This window comes from Lissotriton helveticus, chromosome 9 (assembly GCF_964261635.1).
Source record: "Lissotriton helveticus chromosome 9, aLisHel1.1, whole genome shotgun sequence".
NCBI classification, from domain to species: Eukaryota; Metazoa; Chordata; class Amphibia; order Caudata; family Salamandridae; genus Lissotriton; species Lissotriton helveticus.
In genome coordinates, this window is record NC_136070.1 from 834010125 (window position 1) to 834025329 (window position 15205).

General features: G+C 46.1%; 1 protein-coding gene across 1 annotated transcript in view; it reads left to right on the plus strand.

Annotated features, from left to right (window-relative positions):
- Positions 1 to 15205, plus strand: part of NPAS1 (neuronal PAS domain protein 1) — a 504067-nt gene that overhangs the window by 313676 nt on the left and 175186 nt on the right. Inside the window, exon 3 of the mRNA XM_078662207.1 lies at positions 9393 to 9475. Within this exon, the coding sequence (XP_078518333.1) occupies positions 9393 to 9475 (83 nt within the window). The remainder of the gene's footprint in view (positions 1 to 9392; positions 9476 to 15205) is intronic.

The window sequence follows — 15205 nt, forward strand, 5'->3', positions numbered from 1 at the left end:
GGTGCTGGAAACATAGAATTAACTCAACTAGTGCCGGAGCTCAAACCGCTGTCATAGAAAAAGGATACACATTAGCTGATTATGCCAGAAACTCAAAGCGCAAAATAGTACATTTGTGCCAAAAAAATTCTGTGATCGGCATAATAAGTCACAAATAGTGGAAGGTGACTCAATTTAGGAGGCACAGAAAGCGAGAGGGAATCCACTTCACATAAATATGGAGATGATGCAAAGGATCCATGCGGCATTAGTATGCACACACAAAGAGACTGGCCCAAGTATGACTCTCATCCACCTCACCTATGCAGGTCCACTCTGAACACAGTAGACAAGAGGAGATGAGTGGCAAGGAAGCACAGAAGAGGAGGGGTTAAGAATTTACAGACCGCGTGCTAAGCTGTTGCTTAGGGAATATAGGTAAGCTCACTGTAGAGAATGGACATGGCCATAATACTGCACACACCCATATACAATTTTATATCAGAGCAACACTATCGTTGATCAACCTCATAGATAGCAGATCTCGGTGGATTCTTCCTAAGCAGGGTGGCAGCAAATGTTTATTGCTGCTATCCTTCTCCCACATTCTGAGGAGCATCAAAGATCCAGCACATGCTGTATATTCACTTGCACCAAATACTGTGGCATGGCAGAATTTCCTAATGTCCTGGGGCACAACCAATTGCACAGATGTGCAATGGGTTGTGATTTATTTCGCCAAAGGCAAAGCAAGAGCAACAGGAAAATGCAACATATAATTAATGTGCAGGACATCTGTGATTCAGCCCATCATCGGCTAGGAGTAGTTATTAATTTGTAAATTTCTAAAAGAATAAATGTCGGAGCCCATAGTTTTGCTCAGAGGCTCCTGGCCAAAGTCATCGAATGTCACCTCTGCTGGTGCTGGTTATTCTACCTCATGCCTCTCATCCACCACCAGATACTTACTGCCCTTTTATCTCACTCTTTTGAGTACTTTTTAATCCCTGCTTTCTTTGTTTGTCACAGTTTTTCCATCTTTCTTTTCCTCGTTCTTTCCCCTGTTGTCTTTTTCTCTCTCGTTATCTGGGTCAAAGTCTAATATGACTTAGTATGAACCGGGCCCCAGAAAATGAGTGTCTCTGGAACCCACCTGCAACCACTGGCCACTGTGACTAAGAGACTAGGGGCCAGATGTACGAAATTCGTCTTTTGCATTTCCTAAATAGTGTTTCCGTAGGACTCGCTATTTAGGAAATGCAAAATGATATGTACAAAATATGCGATTTCATAATAGCAATTCATACATAGTAGGAATCGCTATTAGGAAATCACAAATAGGAAATGTGATTGAATTCCCACCTATGGGTAAAATAGGAAGTGGTTTTCGATTGCGTTTCCTAATAGTAAATCACAATTTAGGAAATTCAAATAGAAGGGTGCCTCTGGGTTTAAAGCCCCCCTGGTGGCACCCTGATATTTGTGGTGCACATGTAACTGCATATATGCCCTTGGGGCATATGTGCACTTCCTCTCACAATTAAAAAGCATTTTTTAATTTTGCACAATGTTACCATCGACTTTGAGTTGATGGTAATAGCATTTTTTATGTTATGTTATGTTACCCAACATTTATAGCGCACACAGATACTCAGAAGTGTCTCGGTGCGAAAGCCAGTATAAAGGAGACAGGGAGGTGTGGGCCGCCGCTGGTTGATTATTTAAAAATCAGGGTGTTTAACTGCTTTTTAAACAGCCTAAGATCGTGGAAGTTCCAAAGCTCATAGGGCAGGGCATTCTAGGCCTTGACAGAGAGGGAGCTACCTCCCGTTCTAGCAAGGAGGTAGCGAGGGATAACAGCAAGGCATCCCCCAGTGGAGCGAAGATGTCTGTGAGGCACATAGAAATCAAAGCGTCTCCTGAGATACATAGGTCCCGATTTGTATAGGGCACTGTGAGCAATAGTGAGAGCTTTAAACTGAGTGCGCTGACCCACCGGGAGCCAGTGCAAATCCCGGAGAGGTTGCTTAGTGCTAGACCTACCAGAGATGCCCAAAAGCGCTCTAGCGGCCCAATTCTGAACGGTCTTTAGCTTTTTTAACTGATAGCCAGGGAGGCCACTGTATAAGGCATTTGCGTAATCTAAATGCGAGAGAATGAGGGCATGGGTCACCATTTCCTTTGCAGTTTTAGGCAGCATTGGCAGAAATTTCTTAAGTAGTTTCAGTGTGCTAAAGCACACTCTGGCCAGTTTTTTTAATCTGTGGTAGGAATCCGAGGTCCTCACTGAACTAGACCCCAACATTTTTTACTGGGCTCCCATTGACTTGGGCATGGGCTAACCCTTGGGCCAAAAGTCTTCCCTAAAATGTGGCGGGAAGGACTCATAGAAGAGTACCTAGGACTTATCCACATTGCATTTGAGTTGGGCCTGCGCTAACTATTTAAAAACTTCAGCGACACCGTTTTTGGCTAAATCAGGGGATACATTGTTTTTCTTCCATGTGAAGAGAAGCTGGGTATCATTAGCATATGCTATAATCTTAGCACCCAGCTCCCCAGTTAGATAGATTAGCGGCGTCACATAAACATTAAACAGAAGGGGGCTCAATGTTGAGCCTTGGGAGACACCCATGGTCACACTTCTCAGTGTAGAAGAGAAGGGGGGCAGCCACACTTGCTGCGTTCCATTCTTCAAGAAGGATTCAATCCAATTCCTCACCAAGCCAGAGATTCCAATATTAGACAAACGGGCCAGAAGTTGGCGATGCGGTACTGTGACAAATGAGGCAGAGAGGTCCAGTAAAACCAGGGCCGCTCTGCCGCCAGAATCTAGGCACTCTCTAATAGCCTCTGCCATCTCAACCAGGGCCGTCTCAGTACTATATGAAGCCCTTCATTTCCTAAAGGCCCAATTCGCATTTAGGGAAAGCTTCGTGCATGTGCTTTTAGATTTGCAAATTGGTAATCCCTATCTGCGAATCCCTAAATTACGGTTGCAATTTCCAAAAAGTAGGAAACGCTATTTGTGATTTCTACCCGATAGGAACCACAAATTGCCACCGCGATTTGGCCTTTTTACATAGGAAAAGGCCATTTAGCATTTTTTAACAGGCCAAAATAGCGATTCGGCCTGTTAAGAAATGCTAAATGGCTTTGTACATCTGGCCCTAGATATATAATGTTGCCCATATCCAGAACATTAATTAATGTATTCATTGTACTATATTCCAACGCATATTCCTAATCCATATGTATTATGATATAATGTTTAAAAACCTTGATCACTACACTGAAAAGTTAAAAAACTGCCCCTTACTTTGCTTGTGTTCTAGGCCCAGGTTGCACATCCCTCCATAAATAATATATCAATAAAACAAAACAACACTATTAAAAGACATTAACAATTGTGGGTACAATCAGTGGAATAACAGTGGAGTGCATTATACAATAAAGAAATTACTCACACATCGATTGCATAACAAAATACTTAAAAAACAAAACGACACAAGGGTAATTTAAATTGCATTGCCCAAACTAGTCACAGGAGCTCTCCTGTAGAAAGTTGTAAGCTCTAATTATGAACAGTATACAGCATCAGGTAACCTTTCATCAATGCCCTGGCCTCTTCAAATTTCAACACACAGCCACAGGTAGGTAGTTTCCACTGCCCCTTCCAAAAGAGTAAGGATTTTCGAAGGGCAGGCTATTGCAAATGCAACGCATGGAAGAATTCCAGTACATTTCCAAGCTGTCAACAACTGAAATAACGGGAAAAGGCCTTTCTTAGATCAGGAGGAGCCTTCAGGTAAGCGGTGACCGGTGCAGCACCAGTGGTATTGTCTCCCCTACAACCACAGGCAACTAATGCTAAATAATTCAAGGCCTAACATGCAATCAGTAGACCTCTAATCTAAGTACATTTGAGCTTTAAAGAATCAGCGGTAGACAATGCTTCCAGGACACAGGGTTTGGTTTTGATGAAACTGATCCTACCTTCATGGCTTCAGATCAAAAAAGAGAATGCAGACTGGCCTCCATGCCATGGAGGCATGGCACTGCTGTGGGTACTTTTTTTCTTTTCCACAAATAACCCGGACAAAAGCTGAGATTGTTGAGATCGTAACCAAGTGTTAGCATTCACGTATGTAAAGATAAAGTTTTATCCCGTAGTAGTAACGTTTCTCAAAAGTTCAACACATATTACTTAAGCTAAAGATCCATCCACTATCAATCAATCAATCAAAGCATTTGTAAAGTGCACTACTTACCCGTGAGGGTTTCAAGGCGCTAAGGGGAGGGGGAATGCTGCTACTGTTTGAAAAGCCAGGTTTTGAGGAGTCTTCTGAAGGTCAGTAGGTCTTGGGTCTGCCGTAGGCGGATGGGGAGGGTGTTCCACGTCTTGGCGGCGAGGTGGGAGAATGATCTGCCACCGGGGTCACTCTTTGGATGCGGGGACAGTGGCGAGGGCGTGGTCAGTAGAGCGGAGCTGGCGAGTGTAGAAGCTGAGTCGGCTGTTGAGGTACGCTGGTCCGTTGTTGTGGAGTGTTTTGTGTGCGTGGGTGAGGAGCTTGAAGGCTATCCTCTTGTTGACGGGGAGCCAGTGCAGGTCTCTCAGGTGGGGTGTGATGTGGCTGCATCAAGGGATGATGAGGATCAGGCGTGCGGAGGCGTTCTGGATGCGTTGGAGCTGTTTCAGGAGTTTGGCCGAGGCTCCTGCGTAGAGGGTGTTTCCATAGTCCAGTCTGCTGGTGACGAGGGCCTGGGTGACCCTCCTTCTCGTTTCGGTTGGGATCCACTTGTAGATCCTACGGAGCATGCAGAGGGTGTTGAAGCAGGAGGAAGAGACGGCGTTGACCTCCTTCGTCATGGAGAGAGTCGCTTCGAGGATGACCCCTAGGTTGCGTGCCTTGTCGGTGGGCGTTGGAGCTGTTCCTAGTACGGTCGGCCACCAGGAGTCGTCCCAGGCCGAGGGCGTGGATCCGAGGATGAGGACCTCTGTCTTGTCCGAGTTCAGCTTCAGTCGGCTGTTTCTCATCCATTCGGCGACGGCCTTCATTCCTTCGTGGAGGTTGGTTTTGGTGGTGAGGGAGTCTTTGGTGAGGGAGAGGATCAGCTGGGTGTCATCGGCGAAAGAGATGATGTTGAGGTCGTGCACTCAGGCGACGTGGACGAGCGGTGCCATGTAGATGTTGAACAGCGTTGGGCTGAGGGATGAGCCCTGGGGTACGCCGCAGATGGTCTCGGTGGCTTTGGAGCGGAAGGGGGGAAGGCGGACACTCTGTGTTCTGCCGGACAGGAAGGAGGTTGTCCAGTCCAGGGCCTTCTCTTGGATCCCGGCGTCATGGAGGCGTGTTCATAGTGTGCGGTGGCAGACCGTGTTGAAGGCAGCTGACATGTCCAGGAGGATGAGGGCCACGGTTTCTCCGTTGTCTAGCAGGGTCCTGATGTCATCGGTGGCGGCAATGAGGGCAGTTTTGGTGTTGTGGTTGCCGCGGAACCCGGACTGGGAAGGGTCCAGGATGCTGTACTCCTCAAGGAATCTTGTCAGTTGTTTGTTGACGGCCTTCTCGATGACCTTCGCCGGGAACGGGAGCAGGGAGATGGGTCGGAAGTTCTTGAGGTCCATGGGCTCCACCTTGAGGTTCTTGAGTAAGGCGTTGATCTCGGCGTGCTTCCAACTCTCCAGGAAGGTTGCTGTCTCGAAGGAGATGTTGATGCCTTTCCGGAGATGGGGGGCGATGGTGGTGCTGGCTTTGTTGAAGATGTGGTGTGGGCATGGGTCAGACGGGGATCCGGAGTGGATGGAGTTCATGATCTTGATGGTGTAGTCGTCGTTAATGTTGGTCCAGGAGATCAGGCGGTTGGTGCGGGTGGTGGTCGTGGGGGGGGGTCTTGGTGGTTTCTGGGGCCATTGTGGCATTGAAGCTGTCATGGATGTCTGCGATCTTGCGGTGGAAGAAGGTGGCCAGCGAGTCGCACAGGCCTTGCGAAGGTGGGATATCATTGGTGTTGGAGCTGGGGTTGGAGAGTTCCTTCACAATGTTGAAGAGCTCTTTGCTGTTGCGTGCGTTGCTGTCTAGGTGGTCTTTAAAGAAGGCCTGTTTGGCGGATCTGATGATGTGGTGGTGTCTGCGGGTGGCGTTCTTGTGGGCTGCGTGGCTTTCTGGTGTTCGTTCACAGATCCAGGTCTTTTCTAGCTTTCAGCAGGTTTGCTTAAAGGCCTGGAGGTCTTCAGAGAATCAGCTCGCTTTCTTTCTGGTGTGGCTCTTGGAGGGTTTCTTGAGTGGGGCAAGGGTTTTGGCGCAGTTGTTGATCCACTGTCTGAGGTTGCAGGCATCGGCGCCGGGGTCGGTCGGGTCTGCGGGTGGGCTCTGGGAGAGGGTGGTGGTTAGCTGGTATTCGGTGACTTTGCTCCAGCAGTGGCGGGGATCTGTTGAGAGCGGTGGTGGGTTTCCAGAAGGTGAAGTGGATGCATCGATGGTCGGTCCAATGGAGTTCGGTGGTGTGGTTGAAGGAGACATGGGGGCTTGCGGTGAAGATGGGGTCCAGCGTGTGGCCGGCGGAGTGGGTGGGTGTTGTGATAAGTTGTCTGAGTCTGAGTTTGGTGAGGTTGTCGATCAGGGTGGAAGAGTTGGAGTCTTTGTTGTTCTCGAGGTGGAAGTTCAGGTCCCCGAGGAGGATGTAGTCCGTGGAGGCAAGGGCTTGTGTGCTGACAGACTCAGCGATGAAGTCGCTGAACTGTGGTCAGGGTCTGGGGGTTCTGTAGACGAGGGTTCCTCTGAGGGTTGGGTTGGGGTCAGTGTGGATCTGGAAGTGCAGGTGTTCGGCGGTGCTGAGGGTGTCGTTGGTGTTTGTCAAGATTTTGAAAGTGTTCCTGTGGACAATGGTGATTCCTCCTCCTGCTCCGTTGGTGCGGTCCTTGCGGGTGATCTTGTAGCCTTCCGGGATGGCTATGGCGATGTCCGTTGACGAGGAGGGGTTCAGCCAGGTCTCTGTCAGGAAGGCGATGTCTGGGGTGTTGGAGTCCAGTAGGTCCCAGAGTTCAACGGCATGTTTGCGTGCGGAGCGGGTGTTGATAAGGATGCATCTGAAGTAGTTGGGTTCTTTGATAGGTGGGTTGGCTGGCGGATGCTGGTGAAGCTGCAGTTCCGGCAGGAGAAGGGTCCTTGGGAGCGCTTCAGGGTGGCCAGGCAGTAGGTGCGTGATCGTCCGGCGTTGAGTGCGTGGAGGGTGCTGGAGTCGTAGCGGAGGCGGGCATCATGGCGTTCGTGAGGGCCAGGGGTCCTGGCGCTGGGCGCAGTCCAGGCGCTTCAGCGTGCCAGTGGCGCGGCCGCTGCGCAGCCTCCATATGAGGGGATGTGGGAGCAGCTGGGAGGCAGGAGCAGGCGGCGAATGGGAGATCAGGGGGGTGGGCTGCAGGGGATGCAGCGGCAGGAAAAACGAGGGGGGAGTTGGCAGGGTGACAGAAGGCAAAGTAGAGGGCACAGAGGTAAAAGAACACAGTAGTGCTAAACACAGTACTAAATAAATGACAGAGCAGAGACAGAGCAGAATTCAAGGAGTCAAAGATATGCGGGGCACAATACCAATGCGAGCGGCAGCAGCGGGCTCAGGGCACACAGGTAGAGCTGTGTGGTGGCGAGGGGAGCGACCTGCCTGGTGACATGGGCAAGGGTCGCTCTCTTCACCGCTGCGCGACCTCCATATGAGGGGATGTGGGAGGGAGGAGCAGCTGGGAGGCAGGAGTGGGTCAGCGAATGGGAGATCAGGGGGGCGGGCCGCAGGGGATGCAGCGGCGGGAAAACTGAGGGGGGGAGCAGGCGAGGGTTACAGATACCAAAGTACAGGGCACAGAGGTAAAAGAACACAGTAGTGCTAAACACAGTACTAAATAAATGACAGAGCAGAGACAGAGCAGAATTCAAGCAGTCAAAGATTTGGGGGTGTACAATACCAATGTGAGCGGCAGCAGCGGGCTCAGGGCACACAGGTGGGGCTCCTGTGGCGGCGAGGGGAGCGACCTGCCTGGTGACAGGGTTAAGGGTCGCATGAGGCCTAAGGTGTGTTAGTCATGTGCTATTGGGCATCTCAGAATAAGGTCTGCTACATTCTCAGGGGTGAGATCTCCATATATGAGAACACATGAAGGAGTATACTATTCATTGTGTACATCCAAGTGCAATATCCATTTGCAAGAAGATGCCTTTGATCTAAACACCAAGTCATTCGCTTAGGTAAGATTCTTGGGTGTGAGAATCTTAACTCAAAGTTGACTCTCTTGAGAACAGGATAGACCATGATGTCCAAGGTGAGATATGGAATAACTGAAGAATAGAGTTGTATATATGCTTATTACAAATTCCTTGCACGTGGATATATCACCCCTGGAAGATGGGATGGACCTTGGGCTAAATGGTATTTCTTCTCTCATGGATATCTCACCGCTGAAGGACGGGCTTGAAATGTCACCATCATGTATCTTTACTCACATGGAGTTGTGTCTCACTGCTACAAGGACAACTCTGTGTCACTGTCACAAGGACACAAGATTCTGTTCCAACAACCCATGGTAATCTGGCACTTCAGTGCAATTGATTCCATTGTGGTGACCCAAGATTATAAACCAAGGAATAGAGTAGATCATTAAAAGGAAGCACAGAAATTAAACTTGGTCTTGTCCATTGATTGAGGTCATCTGATAACCTTCTTTAGGTGAAAGATGAGGCACCATCAGTGCAATTCCTTGGTGGTGAGAAATCCAAGTTTAACAATTGTACAATTGGGCAGAACATTTCCATTTAAAAGTTGCCTATTTTCCTTGACTGTGGTAATGTACCTTTTCCTTGGAATTTAGCATTTTTCACTGCTTGTGGTTCCTTCTGTTTTGTATCGACACATTCCGATTGCCATTTCTACTGCGCTGCCAATTCCTATGTATTCTTACGTTTTCCATTTCCTTGATATTACTTGAGGCTCCTTTTTCAAGGCATCGATGGTTGTAACCCTTTGCTTTATATTACTTGGCTCCCCTTTCATTGGCATGAATAGTGACCCAATAGTGACCCCATTTCTTGCATCTATAGAGCCCTTCCCCTCGTTCCTCGGCATGGCAAATGATCTCCTTAGGCTCTCCATTCACACAAATCGCATTCTTTTGGCATTGCTAGTGTTGCCCTTTTTTATGGAATTGATAAATATCCCTTTTATTTGGTTAACATGGAAATTCTTGATGGTTTGCCATGTCTTTCTTTTGTTTGTGATCCCTTTTTTAGGACAGTTTGCTCCTTTAACATGCCCTTACCATTAGGTACCATAACGCTACTCATGAATCAGCAGTCCTAAAGTTTCAACTTTTTGTGATCAAGCTGTCATGGAAAAATACATTAAAAATACGTTTTCCTCTCTTTCAGCTATGGGCTCGCAGGCACGGAATTTAGCAGCCGCCCTATCCACGGAACTCTTTGAGCAGAACCTTGGGGGACACATATTGCAGGTGAGTCAAAGAGAGTGAAGGGCATGAAGGAGAGGGAAATAACTTGTGTCTGCCTGAAGCTGTAACTGCTAGTGCATGTGAAGTGTACCTTAGGTTGACTAGCCCTTTTAATCTGAAGAAGTCCCTGTCCAAAGAGGAGATGCTTGCTGAGTGCACCTACATCTACCGTGGATGACCAACTCTTCACTCTACGCGCGCACTGTATGCAGCGTTCCCTCATACCACAAGTCTGAGTCTATGGTGCAGCAACTGCCACACCACGGTTTCAGACTAGGGGAGACGCGTCAGCTTTTATCAGTAGGTCCCCCAGGTGTTGTCCGCGGTGGATTATCCAAAGGTCCGCCTTACTTCCTAACCTACATGCGCTTCCCATTCAGCGTCTCTCTGGGAGCGCACTCTGCTCACCTCCAGTCTGCAGTGACCTCCTGCTTATCACCCGGGCCCTGACACCGCGGGGCAAGTGCCGCGGATACAAATGCAGAGATGACTAATTATTAATGCTGAGCCCTCATTACAGCTGTCTCCCGGGGTAGTTGGCTAATTGTCGAAAGTGGCGTATGGTAATATTTTAAACAGCAATTTATCAATCTGCCTTGCCTTGCCTGTCGCTCTGCCGTCGGTGACAGAGACGGAGAGGGGTACAGGTAGGAATTTGAGTCTGTCTCTTTCTAGAAGAAAGGCGGGAGCTCTCTTTAGCAAGGCTTGTTTGGGAAAGGCCATTTCCACTCAGCTCTGAAGTGCCAGAGGTGGGGCACCCATGTCAGAAGTGTGCTATTGGTGGCCACAAAGAGACAGATCACTGACACTGGACTCTCAGGAAATATCTCTAACTGCTCATGATGCAGTACATCATCCCTTTGAAGGAATATCTGTCTCTTATTTTTTCCTTATATTTAACGTATGTATTATTCTGTTTGATGAGCTCAGACCTTGCCTAGGAGGCAATGAAGCAGCTTATTCACTTATTTTTATGGGTGTTTCACGATGAATCTATTGATGCTCTGTAATACACCGATCTTTGTTTTTGATGTAAAAACGTTTTCCATCCCCATAGATTGAGAAAGCTCCCTACTTTCCCCAGGCCTCTTGAACCAGGTTCCAGGAGTGATGTTATGCTGGTGTACAGGAAACATGGTTAATGCTACAGCAAGATAATGCTAGCCCATTGTCTACGGCAGAACCTGTTAGGGGCCGTATTTGCCCTGAAAGCATCCAATGTGGCCCAATTGACCACAAAATACCATTTTGGATAGGACACCAGCAAGTCTATCTCCTGGCCTGGCTTGAGAGAGAGATGGAATATCTCTCACCTGAAGTCACACTGTGCTCAAGAGAACATGAAGTTTGCTCCGTGGAAGTGTTGGAGGAATATATTTGGCGGCAGCCACGACTCCTAGTTCACTCATTCGTGTAAAACCTCTTACCATTGTCAAATCGGCTCTGTTTCCTGAGAAGTAAATAGTAGAATAGACCTTTCTGCAAAAAAATAGAAAAAAAAAAAATAATAATAATAAAGGGCACATGAACAATGGGAAAAGGGCATATTTTGACAGAAAAATTATCCTTTCGATTCTCCAATTAAGCAGGTTTAACTTTGTTTCATGAACTTTTTAATGCATATTTTCAAGTTTTGTTGCGTTTGGTTTCCAATAGTTTTTCTTCCCAGGTTTGTGTCCCAGACAAAACACTGAATACACGGAAAATGTCCATGTTTTCCCACTGTCTTTCTTTAACATTCTGAAGAAGAATATTGTTTATGCTTTTACTGTGCCGCCTTCTTTTTAGTGGATTTATAGAGTGATATCAAAATTAATCAAAAAGTTTGTCGCCAAGTCAACAGGAAGGTGACACCACACCTTGGTCTCATCACAAGCTAGAAATATCCCAGGGAAACTAGAAGGAAATTACATTACATGGAACGACAGTCACTCAAAAAAGAAAAAGGATATACCACACTGGCTGGAGGGCGATGCTATTGTGGAGAAGGTGATGGGCTACCTATGATACTCTTTTGGAAAGCAGAGGAAATACAATAAGAAACACCAAAAACGTACACTAACAACCATTTTGGGGTGAAAGAACTAAAAAAGAAAAATGAACAGCATGTAAAAATCATAAATAAATTACATTATTTGAAAATGATTAGACAGGTGCCCTTTAAACATTTATGTTTATTTGTACTCCTAGGATGTGAGGCATGCACTTTGGATCACAGTTCCACCCTTGGTCAGTCCCAACAACCTTTAACCGCTTCCTTGCGGCGCCGAATCTCCCCCCCCCCCCCCCCCCGGTGCTGAGCCCTAATTAAAACGGGCGTGGTCATGACGGAACGGTTCCGTCATAAGCACAGCTCGACCGATGCTCATGACGGAACCGTTCCGTCATGAGCATCGAAGGGGTTAACAGCATTTCATGCCTGAGAATCATCTCTTGCAGTTGAAAAATGATCTTGGGTATAACACCATCTAGTCTTTCCCCTGAGGAGTCCAGGAGCCCAATTCACAAAGCAATTTGCGAATGTAAGTTAGACTTATATGCGTAAACAGTTGGATTCCTCTCCACCCTCTTCCCACCTTGAAATGGTCAGTGCTTCACACGTCAAGTGCATAAGTAACCTTTTCTAGTGTACGAAATGAAAGGGAACACTTCCAAAATCCATGGGCATTAGGGAAAGGGGTTCCTCTACAGGGTAAAATAATTTCTAAACCGGGGAAAAAAGTTTAAAAATGTCGCTATTGCAAAAAGGTACTGCCATTGCACCATAGGTAATTGTACTACGTTTGCATTTACACATTGAAGACATTGCTCCTTCAAAGAGAAAAAGTAATTCAGAAACTTTTCCCAGGATTAAGCTGGAAAAGCTGCAACAAGCTCAGGTTTTCAGAAGTGACCTCGAAACGTTTTTTGAATTCCTGAAAGTCATTAATCTGCCCCCTCTAGTTGTTTGTCTTGTGGGAGTAGACTAATTACTGAACCTTATTGAAACAAGGTGACAAAAGTGTTGTAATTTGGAATCTTCCATTCCTCTCCTTTGTCTTCCACCTTGCTCTTTTACTCCTTAGAACGTTCCGTAAGCAGTGAGGCAAGGTGGTAAGAAAGGCGGTAAGCAGACTTTAACGCCGTAGATGCAAAAATCTGGAGTTATTGGAAAAGAAACGCATCCAATCTCCTCTCTTTAATACATCAACACAACTGGCAAAGGCTACTTCACACCAACATTCTAACTAAGCTTCTCTGCTTTGACCGTTTTAAGGAACATAAGAGGGGGAGAGAAGGGAACAGAGAAGTATGGACGATTCCAGATTACAACACTCCTGACTTTAAGGTTGCTGCTTAAAATTGTATAGAGCCTTAATCTTTTCACAAACATTTATCCAGTAAAGAAATTATGAAAGTAACATAGAAACCTCTAAAAGTTTGATACTCTCCATCAAACTACTTCAACTAAAGTCTGGAAGCGCTTTTAGCAGGGATTGTGATAACATACTGAGGATATTATAAAACATTGAGAAAAGGCTCATTTCTAGACATTTTTGGAAAAGATTATCCCCCAGATTCATCAAAGTCCCGTTTTGCGAGTCCTTAATAGCGATTTTTAAGGAATCGCTATTAAAGACTCACAAAACGGGATACATGTAGAAATCGCAATATTTTTTACGATTTCTACTGCTTCCTTATTTGCGATTCGGTAATTGCTAATCGCAAATAATGAATGGCTTTCCCATTCATTCCTATGGGCCTAAAGGCCCATAGGAAGGAATGGCCAATAATCGCAATCGCAATCGCAAATAAGGAAGCGATTTCAAGGGTGCCAGGGTGTCCAAAGGACACCCTGTAGCACCCCTGAAATGGTAAGGTACACTAGTGTTGCGCACACACATGTCCAAAGGACATGTGCGTGTGTAACATACAACTTAGAAAAATGCACTGAAGTGCATTTTTCTAAGTTTTCGCTATTTACCACGTAGTTAGACTTCGCGGTAAATAGCGGCCCCAGATTGCGAATTCACAATTTTAAAATGGTTCAAGAATTGCATTTAAGGAATCTGAAATTGAGATTCCTTAAATGCAATAATTCGCAATTTAGCGATTTCTAAAATTGCGATTTTTGCATTTGGGATGATGAATCCCAAATGCAAAAATGCAGAATCTGGCCCTTTGCGAGCCGATTTCGGCTTGATGAATCTGGCTGTATGTCCTACAAGCCAAATCATGATCCACAGGCATTTATTTATTTATTTATTTATTTATTTATTTATTTATTTATTTATTTATTTATTTATTTATAGAGCGCGACATTCATCCCAAGGCATGTTTTTTCATTAGCTGGAGGGCGTTTTCTCCAAGTTTGGAGCAAGTGATCCAATATGTAACCATCAGATAAGGTGAAAGAAAAGTTTTAGACCAGAGGAAAGAATCTGACAGCGGATAATCATCAGTGGGCCCACTCAGTCTGGCCATTTCTATTCTGATGAGTGACACACGGATAGACCAGTCTCCAGACTCTTCTCAGGTTCCTCAGTACAATTATACCTGTGTCTGACGCTGTAATTTTTCGGTTTATTTGCTTCTTTTGTTAACAACACATGGGTGGGAGGATTTTCAAAGCATTTACACGCACATCAAAAAAGCAGTGGATGACATTGCTTAAATCAGTTTTATACACTAGTAATTATTCTGGACAGCATTTCCTCCATCCATTCCATTGTTTTTTTAACTCGCCTGTGCAATTACAGATTGGAAATAACCATATCCAAATCTGTGTTGGAAGGCCTCGCAATTGGTAATACAGTTGAGACTGCAGACCATGTCCACTGGACCAGGAACACAAACAACTCCACAGTTCTGCAGCCTTTTGGGGCCTCATAAGTCTAGAAATATTGTCTAAAGTTAAAATGTATACTTATGGATTAATTTCCATTTTGTTACAGCTAAATCTGTAAATACACTTCCACATAAAAACACATACTCCTTGTGTACGTTCATTCCTTCGTATCCTCCAATTTCTTCTTTTTCTTTTACAGTGAATGCATATTTAAAAGCTTGAGACTTTCTTCATAGGACTTTGAAAGTTAACCAAAGACCATTTTGGTATCCATTTTTGGAATGCCTTCGAGCATTTTTGGTTCTTCCTAATTTGTGCCCTCTCAAAATCAATTGAGTACATGAGATGAGGGTTTACCAATACCTGTCAGTGAGATAGGTCTAGTCCCCTTTTTAGTCTCACCTACATCTAGTTTTTAGCTGCCTGTTTGCAAAAGAACTCATGTGGACAATACCAAAAAGTACTGTGGGTTTATGGCCAGCCCATTGCTTAACATTGTTTGGCTTTCTTGTTACTCTCAGTTGCCTGCTTATTATTCAGTGACTTTTCTTCCTCTTCTTGTGTTTGTCCCTCCCTCTGAGAGTTTCTTCTTTACCACCCTTTGATTAGGTTGCTTAAATCCTTCCACTGCTCACATTCAGGAACTATTTTTGTTCTTTTTTCTTTTTCACTCCATGAGAGTGCACGTGTTTTCTTGCTCTCTCCCTCGTGTGCTGCTTCCCTCCTTCAAATACTACACTCACCCCACTGGCGTAATGAAAAGTGAGGGGGCCTCCCTGCACGGCACTTAGGGGGACCCCCTCCGTGCTCAATCAGGAGCTCTCCCAGCCAGAGTTCAGTGCCAAGGGGGCCCCTTGGAGCTAGGGGCCCCCCCGCACCGCGTGGGCTGCGGGGGCCTGTGTTAC